Raw genomic sequence first — 18525 nt, 5'->3', positions numbered from 1 at the left:
CACTATCTACCTGGGCTGAGCATCAGATCCCACAGGTTAAGGGCTCAGTCCCACAGCACTGTCCCCACTTCGGATGCCAGTTGCAAGTCCCAGGCTGTCACTGGTACTCCTGACTGACCAGCTATAAATCCAAGAGGTTCCCACAACCCCCTCCTTAGGGCCAGTAGTTTGCTAGAATGACTCACAGAATGACTCGTGAATGACTCAGGAAAGTGCTTTACTTACTATCACCAGTTTAGTATCAAGGATACAACTCAGGACCAGCCAATGGAAGAGATACATAGGGTGAGATATGAGGGGAGAGGAAGCAGAGTCTCCATGCCTTCTCTGGACACACCACCCTCCCAGCACCTCCACGTGTTCAGCAACCCAGAAGCTCTCAGAATCCCGTCTCTTAGGGGGTTTTATGGGTGTTTCCTCGCATAGGCCTGACTGAGTAAATCATTGGCCGTTAGTGATTAACTCAACCCCCAGCTCCTTTCCCCTCCCCCGAAGTCAGCAGTAGTTGCAGCTGAAAGTTGCAACCATCTAATCATGACTTAGTCTTTCTCGTGATCAGCTCCCATCCTGAAGCCATCTAGGGGCCTCCAGCCGTAAGTCATCTTATCGGCACACAGAAAACTCTCGTCACTCCAGAGATTCCGAGGGTTTAGAAGATGTGTGCCAGGAGCTATGAGCAAAGACCAGATACTTATTTTCAATTATATCACACCATACCATCCTAGGTATATCCCAGGCAGCAGCATATATGCTTGGTAAATATGTGTTCTTTGACCTTGGAAGTCATCACCTTCCATTGCTCAAGACGATAACTGAAGATCATCCTGGACTTCTCCTTCTCTCTCACTGCCCCATGTAAGACTTGATAAATCTGTCTCCTTAGTATCTTTCAAATCCATTCATCTCTATCTGTCCCTACCATCTTGGCCCTCGTTCATTCTCACCTGGCTTGTGGCCGTGGGTTCCTACCTGGTCCCCCTCCCTCTGAGTTTGACCACCTCTGTATGTCCTCCTTTAGGGCCTTTTAGACAGTTCTATCTAAAACTCAAATCTGACCATGTCACTCTTCTGTTAAAAACCCTTGCTACTCTGGGAAAGCCGAGAGCTCATGGGTCATTTAAAGGGACAGCTGCCACCCTGCCCTCAGCTCCAGCTGCTTGTTGCCAAGCAGTTTTGCCAGATATTTTGGTTTTCAAGACTGTCAGGACATCTGGATTGGCATAAATGTTGGCAACTATTTCAACTTTTTAAAAATATAGTGCAGGCTAAGTCATACAATTAAAATGCATGCATTTTATGGTATGCAAATCATGTCTTAATAAAATTGATTAAATAATAAAAACGCATTGTACAAGCATAACAAAACAGCCAACCTCTCTTCCCCCACACCAAATAAAAACAAAATGCATGCTAAACAAAATACTTAGGCAGCCTTTTCCCCTCCATCACCTCACAGAATTCATTGAGGTTCCCAGAATGCCTTGCTTTAGGCCACCTCTAACGCTTTGTACAGGCTATACCAATATTGGGGATGTTCTTGTCCCACTCTTTATCTGCTAATTCACACTGGGCCTTCAGATGATAACCATTTTCAGGAGGTGCTCTCTGATTTCCTCCAAACCTGGCTTCCCAAGGAACTTACCATGGACAACTTATAATTGTCCACGTTCTCTTCTAGCTGTTCTATTCAACTGGGAGCCCTTGAAGCCAGGGATAATGTCCCATTTCTCCCTGAATCCCCAGGGGCAGGCAGAATGTCTGATTCCTGCCAGCCCTCCATAAATGATTTTGTATTTTAAATGAATGAATATATCTTAATATACAAACTGCTCGAAGACTTGCGAGTTATACACCTCCCCAACTCCTCCTAACAGAAATATTTTTTGTATCATAATTATTTGTATGCCTGGACAGCAAGCTCCTTAAGGCCAGAATATTTTATTTATCATCTTACCATCCAAAATTCTAGCCCAGTGCCCTGAAGAGGGATGGAACTCAACAGACACTGTTGAATGTCTGTTCATAAGGAAGGACTGACATACATTTCAGATAATATCAGTCCCCTAATTATGATGGAAAGAGACACTTATTTAAAATAAATTAATATTTTGGTGGTATGCTGCTAAATATTCTTACTAGACTCTTAAGCAAGATGCACCATTGCCTACTGAACCACAAAAAGATGCATCTGGTTATAAAAGGATGCTCTTGTTTTGCATTTATGTGTCCCTATACATACTTCCTAAGAACTAGCACTTCTGTATTGGTGTAGCCTAGAAACAATATGAGAATGTAAATGAATGAGAAACAATGTGATCTTCCTTGACAGATGTTTAATACAGAAGAAAGAAAATGTTTGCAGATTCACAGAGTCACAGTACATGGGGTCCCAGGTCCAGAGCCCTTTGCTGTTTTCTCCATAAATGGAGGCACCAAGGCAAAGCAGCTTCTCCAACAAGTAAGTTCACTGAGCCTGTAGTTAATAAACAGTTCTCCTTTGAGGGGAATCTCTATGCACAGGTTAACATTTTGCCCAACATTTTACAACGGACTTAAAGTCAGAGAAAGCAGCTCGAGTCAGATTTCACAGATTATCAAACAGAAGCTACTACCAAGGGGTTTGGGGGGCTTTGTTTTTTAAATCAGTCCGTCCATGAACTTTGGTGTCTACTATCACAAAGCACTGTTGGGGTTTTGGAGACGTTATAAAATACGATGATGTAAAGTAAGGAAACATTTCCACGGACCACCCATAAAAAGTAGCATATTACTGTCACCCTACGTGAGTAATCACAGGGCTATAAAGCAGGACTGGGGAGGGAGTGACGCTGGCCCTATCATGGAGCTAACAGTGTCAACTGACCTGCTCCTGGAAGCTTCGTGCCCTGAATTATTGTTGTAGTAGTAGCTGCCTTGCCCCACACAATCCACAGCCCAGCATCGACCACAGACCAGGGGCTGGGGTAAGGGGAGCAGGGTCTTCTTGAGAATCTTCTCCCCCACCCCATCCCCAGTTCATTCTGCTTCTCCAAGTGAGATGCAGCAGTGCCAAGTGCTGACTCGAGTCCTTGCATCATTGTTGGGGGCCGGTGGGGGGGATGCCTGAAGAGAAGAACGTTTGCTCAATCTAAGCCGGATGGTGGCAGCCTTCTCTGGTGACTCACTTCAAGTTTAGCCTCTGTCGGTAACACGGACAATAGAAAAAAGAGTGAAAGAAAACATCAGTAAGAGAAACTATCATGATGGCTAGTATTTACTAAGTTCTCCTACTGTGTCTGGATTATGCTTTACAATCAGTCAGTGCCTCAATCATAAAATGAGACAAAATTAAGAGGTTGTGACTCTGGACTTCCCTGATGGCACAATGGTTAAGAATCCACCCGCCAATGCAGGGACACAGGTTCGAGCCCTGGTCCGAGAAGATCCCACATGCCGCAGAGCAACTGAGCCCATGTGCCACAACTACTGAGCCTGCACTCTAGAGCCCGCGAGCCACAACTACTGAGCCCACATGCCTAGAGCCCGTGCTCCACAACAAGAGAAGCCACTGCAGTGAGAAGCCTGCGCACCGCAACGAAGAGTAGCCCCCACTCGCCAAAACTAGAGAAAGCCTGCGCGCAGCAACGCAGCCAAAAGAGTTTATTGAAAGGGGAATTCCCAGGAATTTAGATCAGATGAGATTAGCAGATGATTGAGTATTTCCAAAAGGAGAATGGGAGATTATCTTAGTAAAAGCTGGACTAGGTTCTTTGCCCTCGGTCCTGTGTTGTAAGATTACAAAGAGCTAAGTTCACGGACTGAAAAACCTAAAGTTTTTAATTCAGTAAGAGCTCTCATTCCAGCAGTGGGAAAAATAGTTATACTGTCTGGGGATTATGAATAAATTGTGTCATTGCCCAGAATGAACATAAACAATCCTTTTTGGACGTAAGAGAATTCTTAGATCTTCCAAAAAGAATTATGCAACACTGCAGGGTAGGTTTCACTTATAAATTGCACATCAAACCTATCCGAACCCCATGAAAATAGACTTGTTCCTTTGCCCACTCTTCAGAGGTGTGCCTAAATTTGCCTTTGTTTTTTCTTTAGAGTCTGACCATTGATCAAGACACCAAACCTATTGCCACAGACTATTTTTTAATGGAAGAAAAATATTTTATATCTAAAGAAAAGAATGAATGTAGGAAACAACCGTTCCAGAGAGCCATTGGTCCAGAAGAAGAGATCATGCAGATTTTAAGCAGCTGGTTTCCAGAAGAGGGATATGTTGGCAGGATTGTCTTAAAAACCCAGCAGGAAGTAAGTGTGTCCTGGGGCAGCCTACATTGTAGCAGCTCATATGTAACTCACCACCTCACCACTAGCTGCCTGCCTCAAATTCAGAATTTCTTATCATTGCAACTTGCTTTATAGTCTTCTTAAGTAAGTGTGGAGAATTGATTTTATTCTTCTGCACATATTCAGAATGTTAACTCTAAGTTACAGAAATTCGGTCTAAAAATCATCCCTTAGGAAACAAAGGGAGAAAGAATGAAGGATTCCTGAAGCATGTCATCAGTGGTGCGTCCAGTGTTTTATCTGTTTATGTGAAGACATGGTTATGAGGGTCACAGTAGTGTGTAATGGAAGGCCTGTAGGCATTTTGCGTTTGGGGGTTTGTTGCCTCTTCAAGTTTTAGCCAAGAAAATGTTTTGTGCTAATACGTGAAATAACAGTATTTCTTTGAAAATATTCCATAACTTTACACAAAGTAAGAATAACCTCTCAGCTTTGGTCCGAATTTGTAACAATATTCCCATGATCATTCTCATAAAGGAAACAATACGACTGCCTGTCAACCCCAGACTGTTGGGCTCCTGATGGGGTTTGCTGATGGAACACATTTTTTTTTTAATAAATTGATAGGAGCCCACTACTAACTTACTGCCATTTTTTAAAAAATGACACACAAGATCATTACACAATCATACCTCATGATAAGTCGATAATGAAGCAGTTGAATCAGTTCAACAATTCGATTAAACAAATATTTATTGAGCACCTAAAATGTGCCAAGCCCTGTTCTAGGCACATGATCTGCCTCTTTGGGGCAGGTAATAGAGCTGGGCTGGTAAAACGCCCATTGCTGGTCCATGCTTGCTGGGACACAGTAGAGATGATAAGGAGACCATTTCCAGCGTCATGTGTTACTTTTTCACTCTCTACCTAACTATGAACGTGGTCTGCAGCCTCCACAGAACTCCAGCATCTCCTCTGGGAACCAGAGCCACTGCCTTCCCTCCTAACATTGCTTTAGATGATAAAAGGACACTTGCTTTAAGCAAAGAAATGTACTTGTCTCCCTAGCGTCCTCTCCGCATCAGACACACAAATTACTAAGACGGAGGAAAAGCAATTCTAATAATAATAGCTTTAAGAGAAAATAGAGAGCTTAGCTGGATTTTTGAAGCCATCTTTAATTTCTCTCTAATTTTTTTTCCTATTTCTAATTGTCTTTGTCACATGTAAAAAAGTATCCTAGAAATGAACAATTTCAGTGAAGAAGTGAGTTTGTTAAACCGTATCTTTGCATCATGACTTACAGCATTTAACGCTCTCAAGCACCCACTAGTTTGAATGATCTCGTGATGGAATGGAAACCATTCTACACAAAGAGAACAGGTTCAGAGAAGTTAGGTCACGCAGGGTGAGAAGGAGACAGCACTCAAGTCTTACGGCTTCCAGGTCAGTGTTCTTTCCACTACCCTGTGCTGCTCAGGCTGGAGTTGCGTCAGTCTCCGTGGCGTCTCCCACACGCACCGTGGGAGGTGGTGAGCAGGAGGAAACGTGGGCAGCCTGCTGAGTGTTGCCATGGAACTTCATCACATGGTTGGAAGGACCAGGAGTAAGGGATGCCCCACAGGCAACTTAAAATGTATATGACAGCAGGCAGTAGAGACATTGGGAACGAATGTTTAATAAAGGCTGGTGGAACAGAAGCATTTGGAAAAAAGGAGGAGAAATTAGAGGGGAAGCATTTTCTGATGAGTACAATACAGCAAGTTCTCCTTTATATGCCTTTGTTGGGAGGAGAGTTTCGAAATGACTGAAATACATCTCAGAAGATAACAAATCATATTCCACGTATCTAGGCTTACCGGCTCCATAGCAACACACAATACAAATTTACTGATTGGCGAAATGAATTCAGCGTGCATATTGAATGCAAGCGGACACTGGCATAGCTGATAGATTTGGGCTATAAGTATTTCCATTTAGTTACTTTGTGGAACTAGTAAGATACATAAGCAGTTTGCCCATGAAGCTGCAGTCTGTTACCTCTGATCTTGCCTGCCTGCTTTGTATGATTTTCTTGTCTTCTGGGCTCCCAAGCTGTTAGGTATCTTCTTATGGTCAATATGCTCTCCTCTGACACCTGCTGGATTTGAAATCAGACAAACCTGGCTCTGACACAAATTAGATGGATGACCTTCAATGGCTCATCTGAATTCTGTAAACCTCTATGCCCTAATTTGTAAAATCTGAGAGGAACTACCCTGCTTGACTCAAAAAGATTATCATAAGACTCATGCCAAACATGTAGACAATATGTAGAGAAATGCTTAGTAGACTGTAAAGGAATACGCAAATGAAGGTTATTGTTATGGTCATAATCTGTGGCTTCTAATGTGGCTGAAAATGGCTTAAACATTAATAAGCTCCGAGTAAGGCTCTAAGGAGTGCTCTTAGAAGTAATTCCCAATGCATGGTCATTGGGATATTTTATGTGGCAACTTAGAACTTCTTTGTTTTTTGTCTTGCTTACTTACATCCTAGCTTTCAGAACCCTGAGATTATAAATTGTCATGTGAATTAGCACCCAACCCCACTCTCCGATTGGTTAAATATATTATAATCAATGCAATGACATATTATGCAAAATCTTTAGGAACTGACATGAAATGATGATCACAGTCTTTTAAGTGGAGAGAAAAAAGGAGTTGTAGAATAACATAGGTACTAGAGTACAGTCTCATTTTATGTAATAAAAATAGACAATGGCTCTCTCCCTCTCACGTGTAATATGATGAATGGGGTCAAAACAGTTCAGTTGTGTACATTCTAAGGACCACGACTGCAAGATTAATGAAATGATTGGGGCGAGGCTGTGCGCCTGGTTGGTGAGAAGCCCCAGCAGCCAGTCCTTTCTGGTCCTGGCTACAGTTTGGCGCCACCTGGTGACAGTTGCTCATTTTGACTTTAAAATCAGTGGGGGACTATTCTAGGTCCTGGGGCTGGCTGGACTTTCCAGGACAATGACAGTGATTCTTGGAGTCTTCTGGTTAGGTAGCACCACTTCTGTGGCCTATTCTGAGATTAAGCTAGAATGCTGGGGACTGGAGGGCCTTCCTGCCACATCCTCACTTCCTGAGATGGGGTTCCCTACTGCTCACTTGCCTTGCCTCCCCCTTGCGGAAGACAACTTTACATGACCTCATTTGAGAATGGGGCTAACAGAGAACGGGGGCCATTTGACGATCATATTATATCTAAATTCACATAATTCCAGGGTTTCTTTGTATATATTTATTCACATACACAAAAATACATTTGTATATCCATAGCAGATGGTTAAAAGGATATGCAACGTAATAACAGTGGGTTTTTTGTGGAGAATGAGATGGGAGAGGTGGAAGAGAAAAAGGAAAAAAGTAGAAATGGGAAGTTTGCCTTTTTATTGATATATTTCCTTACCGCTTGAAAATTTTTTAAAAGATACATGTCTATAGATATATCTGTGTATGTAATATATAATTATATATGTAAAATTCACTGAAAGCCAACCCACCAAAAGCCGTCTAACCTGATGACCAATTCTCATAATTATTGAGAATTTTGTTGATATTCATTTCGATGTGACTTACTTCCAGTCATTGTTTTAGCCTTTCCACTGTGGGTTTTGTTCATCCAGCCCGCCTGAATGCCGATTTTGCATGTTTCACGTTTCAGATGTCTAGCATTTCTTAAGTGCTCAAGGTCTGTGGGGGAATGGGAAGATTTCTCTTAAATGTATTTATTGTTCTTATTTGGCGTTTAGTAATTGGCAAAATGGCATATTGTCTTTTTACAAATTTATCTCTAGCTGATTTGGACTCAAAACCCACAGCTAATAGGAGCAGATCTACTGGCTTGTTCTGGACCAAACCTTATCAGTGTGTCAACATCAGCAGAAACTTACAGTACTTTCCTCCTCTAAGAAGAGATGTGTATCCTTTTAGAATAGTTTATGAAGTAGTAACTAGCGTATGGAATATAAAGCTAAGAAGTTGCTTCCACATTACCAAGATCCATGTCAAATTTTTGCTAGGTTTTTCTTTCCTTATTCTACATCATCTTACCATCTACTCAGACTTTTCTTCTTTTTTAACATAGAACCTGGAAGAGAAGAGCATCGTTCAAGATGACAAGGAGATGATCTTGAGCTCAGAGGAGGAGAGTTTCTTTGTCCAAGTGCATGACGTTTCTCCAGAGCAACCGCGAACGGTCATCAAGGCACCCCGCGTCAGCACCGCGCAGGACGTCATTCAGCAGGTGAAGCCCTCCCCTTCCTCACCTCAGTCCTGTCCTCAGTGTGAACTATTGGGACAAATCAGATTTCAGCTCCCTTTGTGAATGAGGTTCTAGAACAAAGGGGACCTGACAAGGGACAGCGTGCCTCTTAAGGCTGGGAAATACTGATTCCTTCAACGATACTTGCCCAGTATCTACTGTGAGTCAGGCTCTCTCTGAAGCCTCGATAATGGATCTAGAAGGTGGCTCTGCAGAGCGGGAACGTCATCATCCCAGAAAGGCCTAAGCCAATACTTAATGGCCATCTCTCAGAGATCCTGCAGAGGACATGCAGGAGGCCTCCTCTGACCCTCTCCCCTCCTCTGGTCATGCTTCTCTGTGTACATGGCTTCACAGAACTCTGTTTCCTTCTTTTGAAGCCCTGTTATGGTTTGCGTTTATTAAACACTCACTTGAGAAGACAGCATAACAGTTAACAGACTCTAGATCAGATTGCTCCAGGTGCAAATCCCAGCTCTACTTCCTACTAGCTCTGAGAGCTTGGACAAGTTATTGAACCATCTGTGCCTTAGTTACACTGGAGTGCTGGTAAACTGGCTCTCTTCAAAAAAAAAAAAGCCCTGATTTTGTAGCATTTGCCAGTTTCTATCTTGTAACTCCTCCCACCACATCTGATGCCAGTGGACTCCAGCACAACACCATGTGCTAAGCTACCATGCAGATAACATGGAGATGGTACATTAGCACTTTCCTTAAAGAGGTATTGTGAAGATTAAATAAATATATGTAAAGCACATTCGCCTATTACAACACCTAGGACATGGCAAACACTACTTAAGTGCTATTTGCTATTCTTATTGCATGATAGTTTGGTTAATATTAGCCTCCTTAATAGACCTGGAACTCCCCAAACTATATACAGTATCTGGGACATAGTAAGCCCTCACTAAACATGTGATGAGTGAATAAATGCATAAATGAAAGATAATCTTGTACTAAATGAGAAGTGAGACCAGGTAAGTTCTAACATCCAAGACTCTGAGATGAAGAGGGAGCCTCGTGGGACAGAGAGGCTCCTGAGGGTCAAGCTTCTGTCTCTCACTGTCTGCATGACCTTCCGTCTCTACCAGCTTTGGTGGATGCAGAAAATCCAGTTCAAGTCCTTTTTCTGTTACTTACTAGCTGTGCATCCACTGGAATCTGCCTGACCTCTGTATGCTTAAACTTCCTTGTCTGGAAAATGGGCATAGTAACACCTAAATCATGGACGGTTGTGAAGCTAAATGAGGCAATGTGGGGAAGTTCCTATAAGCTAGCTACAACTATGACAAGGTATAATGAGAAGTGGGATGACATGATCTGAAAGACCCCCTCCATCTCTTAAAGTCTGATATTTTCCCACCTCAAAGTCTCATCTACAGTGAAGCAGGTGTTGGAGATAGTGTGTCTTTATTCAGTTGATCATAACTTGTGTTTCAGACCTTATGCAAAGCCAAATATTCCTATAGCATCTTGAGCAACCCGAACCCGGGTGATTACGTGCTTTTGGAAGAGGTGGTGAAAGACATTGCCAACAGGAAGTCTTCTACCCCGAAGTCCTCCCAGCGTGTCCTTTTGGATCAGGAGTGTGTTTTTCAAGCTCAAAGCAGGTGGAAAGGTGCAGGAAAATTCATCCTTAAGCTAAAGGAACAAGTGCAGGTAAAGTGCAAGATTATTTTTCTCTCTTCACAAATTATTTGATATTCGTAACTACAGTGTAATCAAATTCAGGAGCTAGTGAAATCTAGGAGGAAGTTCCCGAGTCAAGGAAATTAGTCGGAAGAATGTTGTTTGGCTCTGCTTTCACTCTGTGGAAAGAAATGTCTTCCCCTCTAAGCTTACGCAGTCCTGAGAGGGGAGTCCCTCAGCCCTGCTTTCCAAAGCTCTACTTACTAGAAAGGGAACAAGAAAGGGCTTTTTCTGATAGTGTCATGTGATTGGGGACCCTGGCTAATTTAACCTAATACCAACGGAAGATTCTCGTTTTCCACAGGCATCCCGAGAAGACAAAAGAAAAGGCATCTCTTTTGCAAGCGAACTCAAGAAGCTCACCAAGTCAACTAAACAGCCCCGAGGACTCACATCACCTTCTCAGGTCTTGGCCTCAGAAAATGTCCAAAACAAGGAGGAGAAACCTGTGGGCGGCTTGTCCTCCAGTGACACGATAGACTATCGACAATGAGCAAGGGTAGCACGTTTTACCCAGGTATTCTGAGTCCTTGCACTGTTCTGAAACGGGGGGTCAACTTACACTACTTTGTAAGACACAGTCTGTACACTGTCATTGGTCTTTTCCAAGAGGAGGATGTCCCTGAGGCAGGTAGGAATGGTACCCTACAGAAAAAGGGCTCTGAAGATACACATCACTTCAGCACTGATAATTTTAGATCTCCTTATTTTGTAGATAACTAAAGGCCCCAAGAGGACAACAAACTTGCCCAAACTACAACAGCCTTATTTCATCAGACACAGAACTGTCTTAATTACTGGTAACTCATATGAACATTCTTGAAGGGCTGCTATGGGCCATTCAGCTTTTATTCCTTTGTATTTCTAGTTTGATATTCTTCTAATTTAGGTCTGATTTACTCTCAACAACCTCAACTTCTTCTGCCTCAATTAAAAAATTAAAATCTGGCATCCAGGATGTAATGATTAAAAAGAAAGCAAAATGACATAACAGCCTGCAGTAAATCATGCCTTTGGTTGCCAGCTTACTGCTTGGTATTCATACAGAGAGTAAATTTCATTCTATCTTAAAACAGACTATTTATATGGAACCTGAATTTAAAAAAAGAAAAAGCATGTGAGGAAACCAAACATAGATTTCTTCTTTTCACTCAGTTTCTTAATGAACCCAAGGGATTATTAACGCCCACCTTTCACCTGTTCCATCATAGTTCTAAGATTTAAAATTCTCAAGAGACCAACTGCACAGTGAAGGCATTGTTGCTTATACTACAGAGCTGCATCATCTGTCTTCATCACAATCAGATATTTGTAGAAGCTCATAATTAAAGAATTTATTCATATCTCTTGACAGGGCCAAATTTGACTGAAAAAAGAAGACTGATACATTGAGCCAATGTTTAAGGAGCAACTCCTAAAACAATTGGTGCCCCGTATACACTTACAAAGAAAGCTCTTTCAAAACAGACGAGGCCAAATACAGGAAACTGCCTCCTCCAGAACTTCTGCACATCCCATTATCTTTTTTTTTTTTTTTTTTTTTTTGCGGTACGCGGGCCTCTCACTGCTGTGGTCTCTCCCGTTGCGGAGCACAGGCTCCGGATGCGCAGGCTCAGCAGCCATGACTCACGGGCCTTGCCGCTCCGCAGCATGTGGGATCTTCCCGGATCGGGGCACGAACCCATGTCCCCTGCATCGGCAGGTGGACTCTCAACCACTGCGCCACCAGGGAAGCCCCATCCCATTATCTTGAGTCAGGGCTTTTTAGGTTCTGTATGCAAATACTCATCAGAAAGAAATCTCGGCTCTATGGCAGCAATCCACATCACATAGCATCAGATAATAGTGAATATGCAGAGAATAGTGAAGCCCCAGGCTGTTCCAGACTCTGAGACGGCTCAGCACCCATTTTCTGTTGCGGTACCTCTGGTATACCATTTTTAAAGTTCAGACTCACTTCCTTTCCTGCCACAGTGTCACCGAGACAGGCAGTGTCTCCGAAAGCCCAGTGAGCTTTAGGATTAAGTACCATGCTAAGCCTCTCCAACTTTTGGAAAGTGACTCACACTGGTAGTGGGTGTGTGAGCACACAATAAAGACAGTGATCAAAATTTCAAATATTGTTTTTCATATCAAGAACTTAGCATCAAATAAATCATAGGTGTGATAATGTTATGCACACCTATTATAACCTCCGTAATGACAGAGTGAAATTACACTATGCACATAAAGAGCCCTCAGTGTGCCAGAAGATTAATAAGTATGTAAGAATACAACTCCACTAGAAATTTGACTTTAAAATAATGTGCTTGCTATAATGAGCATTACTAGTTGCTTATATTTTAGGAGAGTAGGGAGGGGGGTGGTGACTTAGACAATTGCCTTTGGATTCAATTTTCCTATAGTAAGCAGATACTCAGAATCAGTCAATTGACCTCACATCTTTCACTAAACTTGGGGAAGCTCCTCTTTAAAAATAGCCATTGAGAGACTTCCCTGGTGGTCCAGTGGCTAAGACTCCGCACTCCCAATGCAGGGGGCCCAGGTTCGATACCTGGTCAGGGAACTAGATCCCGCATGCCACAACTAAGAAATGAATGCCGCAACTAAAAGATCCCGCATACTGCAACTGAAGATCCTGCACATGGCAACGAAGATCCCTGTGCTGCAACTGAGACCCAGCGCAGACAAATAAATAAATAGATAAATAAATATTTTTTAATTAAAAAATAAAATAAAAATAGCCATTGATATAATAATAATAGTAATAGCCATTGGTGCATCTATGGGAATATAGAACCCATGTTATTAATTTTACGAATGGTGTTTCAAAGAAAGCGTTTGTGAAAAAAGAAGGGCCTTTCTGTTTATGCTCATAAGAAAACCAGTTTAATATTTTTATTGCTTTCTGAGTGATATAATATTTCATGTTATTTGTTCTGAAATATTCACCTCTAAAGTTTCAAGTTACCTCCTAATAATAATAATCTAAGAATTTCTAAACAAATAATTATTTAACTTACTCAACTAGTTGACAGAAGTCCACCTTTTTTTTTTTTTTTAAAGCTGAACAGTTTAATTATGGTTAAAAAAAAAATCTTTCTAAAGAATGTGATGTTCCAGGGCAGAAATAGCCTAATGTTCCACCTCCCAGGAACATCATGTTCTACCACTGTGAGTTTATAGGAAATAGTCTCTCCCCCAAACCCAGTCACCAGAGCTTGGGTTTCTGTTGGTTGAACAACCTTAAATCTTGCTACACTATGAACATTTCTGCTCCTTCACTTTAAAGAGACTAACAAGCCTATGTATACAATTTTACAGGTGAAGATCTTTGGGCAAGAAGTTATAAAGTCAAGAAGGAACATGATGGAAACAAATATAACTTCCTTATTTTCATTAGACTTAAACTGGAAATTGATGATTTCTGAACTTGCGATATGAGGTCCACACTGAGGTCAAGCAAAACGGCACAGGGCTAGCTACCAACCAGTTTCCTGATGAAGCAAAGCAGCCCAGCAGACTGCCATTTTACACGTGTCAACAGTTGGGAAAACCATTGCTAACCTTGTAATAATTGACTTAGAACAAGGGTCATCAAACTTTGTAAAGGGCTAGACAGTAAATATTTCAGGCCTTATGGGCCATATGGTCTCCACTGCAATGACTCAACTCAGCTGTAGTGCAAAAGCAGCCATAGACAATACATATGTGAATGAATGTGGCTGTGATCCAAGAAAACTATATAAAGACACTGAAATTGTAATTTCATATAATTTTCCCATGTAATAAATATTCCTCTTTTGATTTTTTAAAATCATTTAAAAATGTAAAAACTATTCTTAGTTCAAGAGCCATACGAAACCAGGTGGCAGGCTGGATTTGGCCCAAGGGCCATAGTTTGCTGACCTGACTTAGAAAACTGGGAACAAGATGCAGAGGTATGAAAACAAGCGGGCTAGTTTAGTCATACATTTTATGGCTGAGAATTGGAAGATTTGGGGCATTGCAAGTGTAAATATGTCCTGTAAGATTCATTAAAAAGTAATTCAATTTAGTTTCTATATTGTGTATCATTGTGAATTCTGTAGTATTTCTTTTTAGCTACAGAATGATGTTGGGTTTTTTTACGTTTATTGCTTATATATTCACAGACTTCTGGTTTCCATAAAATGAAGTTAGAATAACGTATAACATCTACTGAGTTGTGACATCTTAACAAGAAACTTAGCCATGTTTTTAAAGCAAAAGTAGATTGTTGGTGTTTATTTATTTTACTAGGTTTGTACTGACATTGTACCTATATATTTATTATACATAGCTTTCTTGATATTGCTTGCAGATTAGAAGCGTTAGTGGGTCTATCTCACTATTTGAAGACAAATCTCCTAAAAAGAAAATGTATGCTCTGAATATCTGAAATAGGCCAGAATTTCATGTAACTTGCCATTTAATGTAAATTATTTTAAAAACCTCGCTGTATAAAACCATCATGTACGTGTAAAGGATTCTTCTTATTCTTGGCATGAAGCAAATTATGATTTTTAAAATGAAAGGTGTTCCTCTACGTAAAATCCAAATTTTATCTTTCTATTGACATTAAAATTTAAGACGTTTTTCTTCAAATTATAAAACACACTAAAAATCCTAACCTTTGCTTTGAGAAGTTTTTCACCATAAAAAAATGAATAAAACAATCCCCAAGTTCTTTGCATACTCTAACAGAAGTGTTAAAAACACACGGCCCAGCTTTCATGTTATTGGAAGTTCTGATTGAGTCAAAGCTTTAATGCTAGAAGAGCCACGTTTGCTTGTCAACAGAATTCAGACTATTCCAGTTTGATGTCATTTGTACAGTGCTACAGGTTTCTTTTTAAATCAAATAATCAGTCTACAACAAATGTACAATGCTGCCTCCTTTTAAAAAATATTCCAGAAAGCGTAATCAAGTTTCTCTAACCTAAGAGGCATTTTTTTCCTCTGGTTGGGCTTACTGTGTCATAAAAGTTGGGTTACTGGTCTAACTGGCAAGAGTCAAGATGAAAACTGTGCAGAGTAGCGAGATGGAAAGCAAGACTGGTCTCATTAGGTTTATCACTTGGCCTTGACTCTAAGCCCTGCAGCACCCCACCCCATGGCCCTTAACAAAAAATCTGAAACTTACCTTGAGACTGAAAGGGAGACTAGGTTTTAGCAAGTGAGTAAACCCAACCTCCGGCCTATGTTGCAACCCAACTTGGTGGTTCATTTTGAGGTGAAAGGACATACTCTACTGTATTTGAGTCTTGGGGACTTTAGGGGGGACTGCTCTACTCTTACAGCTAACCAGCACAACCTGGTGTCTGCCAAAAGTAGGAAATTTTGATTTAGAGCTTCTCTGAATTATACAGTTATATTACTATAGCAAATGAAAGAAATTACCCCATTTAGAATGCATCTAAAATAGTCACCCACACTATACCCATTACTACTTCACACTTTCCATACCATTAGAAATTTGGATAGCAAACTTTCATCAGTAAAGTCGATATGGAAAAGAATCTAAATATATACAAGCTGGCTGAAACCCCCACCAAGTGGGAGAAACGAAGGGTATGGTGCCCACAAGCACGCAAACCCCAGAGCTGTCGGACCCAGAAGGTTGATGATGCTGACTCCCACTTACCTCACCATCAACCAATCAGAATGTCCATGAGCTGATGGCGCTCTCTTTGAACCATTACTATAAAACTCCTCACTACCCCCTCCAGGTCGGGACACGCAGCTTTGAGGGCATTAGCCCGCTGTGGCCCCCTTTGCCTGGCAAAGCAATAAGCTGTTCTTTTCTACTTCACCCAATAAATGAACAAATATGCAAGCTGTATTTATTACAAGATTTTGAAAAAAAGTATTTTAAAATGCTTCACTAAAAACAGAAAGGAGCATGAATTCTGTTAGGTGGTGCCACTTTTAAGGTTATGATAGCTGGCAAGAAAAGATTAAAATAAGAATCCGATGTGATGTGTGATGCTGGAAAAAACAGATGAACTTCCTCTCAGTTACCTCCTCTGTAATTGTTTGTTTCGCAAACTAATGTGAGATTATATAAGGGTGTGAAGGAGTTGAGGATAAGTTTGAGGATAAATCTGCAGGAAGTAACATTATTTGGGCAGAAAGTGCCTTCTTAAAGGAACGTCTCTTTTCGTGTCATCCTTACCAAGTAAAAGTTATTTATAAATTCTCCAGCTGGGGAGAAATACGGAGTCTAGACTCAACAAAATTGAGTCAAAAGTCAAATTTACTTTCACACAAAGTTCTCCCATCTTGATGGCTCTGGAGACACTGGAGGCTCATTAATGAAAGCGGGCCTCCCCTATGGCTCCGTATGTACTTTTTTTTAAAACACATCTTCCCCTTCCTCTGTTCTCTCCCTTTCTAGTATTTCTGTAGATGTCTCCTCTTCTGCCAGACACCCGAAGGCCTCGCTTAATTCTGAAAAGTAATCAGAGCTTGCGTACTGGCCTGGTAAAACTGAATTAACTAAAACACAAAGCTCCACAACTCTGCTCCCATGCCAGTAAGGAGGATTCTTGGCATAGTGAGAGGCAGCCTACAGGGAAAGAGCTCTCTAGCGGGCTGCCTCAAACACTTTTAGTTGCTTCTCTTAAATCAGCAGCAAGGCAAGAAGAGGAGAATACCTGGACCCTCCAAAAAGTTGTTAGAAAAGGAGACTGCCTCTTACACAAAGCCCAAACTTGGGTCAACATGATACAGTACATTGTTAACAATTTATATGTTCTCTGCCATTTCTTCCTATCAACTTCCTAAGTGCAGTCCTTGCATGATGGCTAAGGATTCTGACAGGAATACCTGAATGTTTTTGAAATACTGCATCTCTATGATTACCAAGCTGTTTGTACACATCTCTTAGATCCAAAACATACTATGCTCAAGTCTGCCATCCAGCAGGCCTCTGAAACCTTCCCTATTTCAGATGATACAGGTCTCTGAACTTTGAAACAACTCACTCTGACACTGAATTGGGTAATGTTGCGTTCAAAAAAATGTGTGAATGCTCTGACTCAACATGCAAGGGCATGGAAGACTGAGGCTACGTCTTATGCCTGTTATTACCCGACTTCACTTTTAAGTGCCTAGCACAGTGCTAAGCACATAGTAGGTGCTCAATATTTATCTAGCTAAAAAAATAGACATTAAGGCTGTAGTTTATTATAGCCTCAGGGTGTGTGTATGTTATTATTAATGACTATAATATTTAGTTCTGAAAATGAAACTCATCAGTACAAGGCTACAGAAGTTAGTGCACAAATGTTTCATCCTCAAATTCATATAGGATATTCAAATACAAGGTGTATAATTTTATGGTCCCACTGTGATTCTCTCTGTGTAACAAGAAGGTTAAAAGCATAATACAAGTGTGAAATAGTTGATGAATTTTTATTTTAAAACTGATTTTTCATTTAAACTATAGTTTTTGCTGCCAACGTGAAATATAAATGTATTTGTATATGTTTGGAAAATAAATGATTTGTGACATGTACTGGTCACTTGTGCTCCAATGGCAAAAGACCCCTTGGTCATCTAAACAAATATTCATAACATTCCTGAACTTTAATATCTAAAAAGTGCATTAAAAGCAAGTATTTATATAATGAACCATACATTTCTCACCATTAAATAATCAAGCCTAAAAAAATTGATCTTAAAAACACTTTTTAAAACCACATATAATATGCTAAAATATTAACATGCGCTATTAAGCTGAATATTCCCCACTCTGCTGGAATGGTAAAGGAACTTTCTATTTTCATTTACTTCATGAGAAAAAAAAGAACTTTAAGCACTACCCTAGGCCAAAATATTTGGCTTCTACAGCTTTGAAGAAATAGATCTATTTAGTTGGACTGCTGTGCATTTTTTTAAATGCTCACAAGAATAGAAAGCAGAAAAAAGCACCTGTTTTATTCAGCTATTCACAGTAGAGGATATTTATAACCTGGTCATTAAAACACTTATTTCATATGCCATTCCTAGAATATGGCAATAGCTGTCACATAAAATACTGCTTTTTAAATTATGTTCATAAGAATAGGCATTTCATCTGTTAAAAAAAAGAATGAAGGGAGAAAAAAAAAAAAAGCCCCTCGCTGGGTACCCTTTATCCTTAAAACAGAATGGTAAAGAAAGTCTCAGACTTGGTTTTTTCCACCATCACCCTCCAGAGCATGTCAGAAAATGTGACGAACT

At 40.7% G+C, this 18525-nt stretch overlaps 2 protein-coding genes across 7 annotated transcripts in view; one reads left to right on the top strand and one right to left on the bottom strand.

Annotated features, from left to right (window-relative positions):
* Window positions 1-14331, top strand: part of PLCE1 (phospholipase C epsilon 1) — a 310776-nt gene extending 296445 nt beyond the window's left edge. For 2 of the 3 annotated variants that reach the window (XM_060101840.1, XM_060101830.1), the window contains exons 28-33: window positions 2330-2458; window positions 4090-4299; window positions 8413-8571; window positions 10030-10248; window positions 10583-10795; window positions 13603-14331. In XM_060101840.1, the coding sequence (XP_059957823.1) occupies window positions 2330-2458; window positions 4090-4299; window positions 8413-8571; window positions 10030-10248; window positions 10583-10771 (906 nt within the window). In that variant the 3' untranslated portion in view covers window positions 10772-10795; window positions 13603-14331. Of the gene's footprint in view, window positions 1-2329; window positions 2459-4089; window positions 4300-8412; window positions 8572-10029; window positions 10249-10582; window positions 10796-10993; window positions 11079-13602 lie in introns of all 3 variants that reach the window. The other variant, XR_009532808.1, reaches the window with a different exon arrangement.
* The window catches only part of NOC3L (NOC3 like DNA replication regulator), a 48752-nt gene continuing 32562 nt past the window's right edge, over window positions 2336-18525 (bottom strand). The window contains exons 22-24 of one of the 4 annotated variants that reach the window (XR_009532810.1): window positions 7905-10230; window positions 6319-6418; window positions 2336-3178 (exon numbers count right to left, since the gene is read on the bottom strand). Coding sequence is in view for 3 of the 4 variants with exons in the window: in XM_060101855.1 (XP_059957838.1) it covers window positions 10191-10230 (40 nt within the window). In the remaining variant the exon portion in view is untranslated. Of the gene's footprint in view, window positions 3179-6318; window positions 6419-7610; window positions 10231-14561; window positions 14667-18525 lie in introns of those variants that run through there. The other 3 variants (XM_060101875.1, XM_060101855.1, XM_060101866.1) reach the window with 3 other exon arrangements.

Source organism: Mesoplodon densirostris, chromosome 1, assembly GCF_025265405.1.
Source record: "Mesoplodon densirostris isolate mMesDen1 chromosome 1, mMesDen1 primary haplotype, whole genome shotgun sequence".
In the NCBI taxonomy this organism is placed as follows: Eukaryota; Metazoa; Chordata; class Mammalia; order Artiodactyla; family Ziphiidae; genus Mesoplodon; species Mesoplodon densirostris.
Note: the sequence above shows the minus strand (reverse complement) of the source record. Positions and strands in the feature narration are given on the sequence as shown.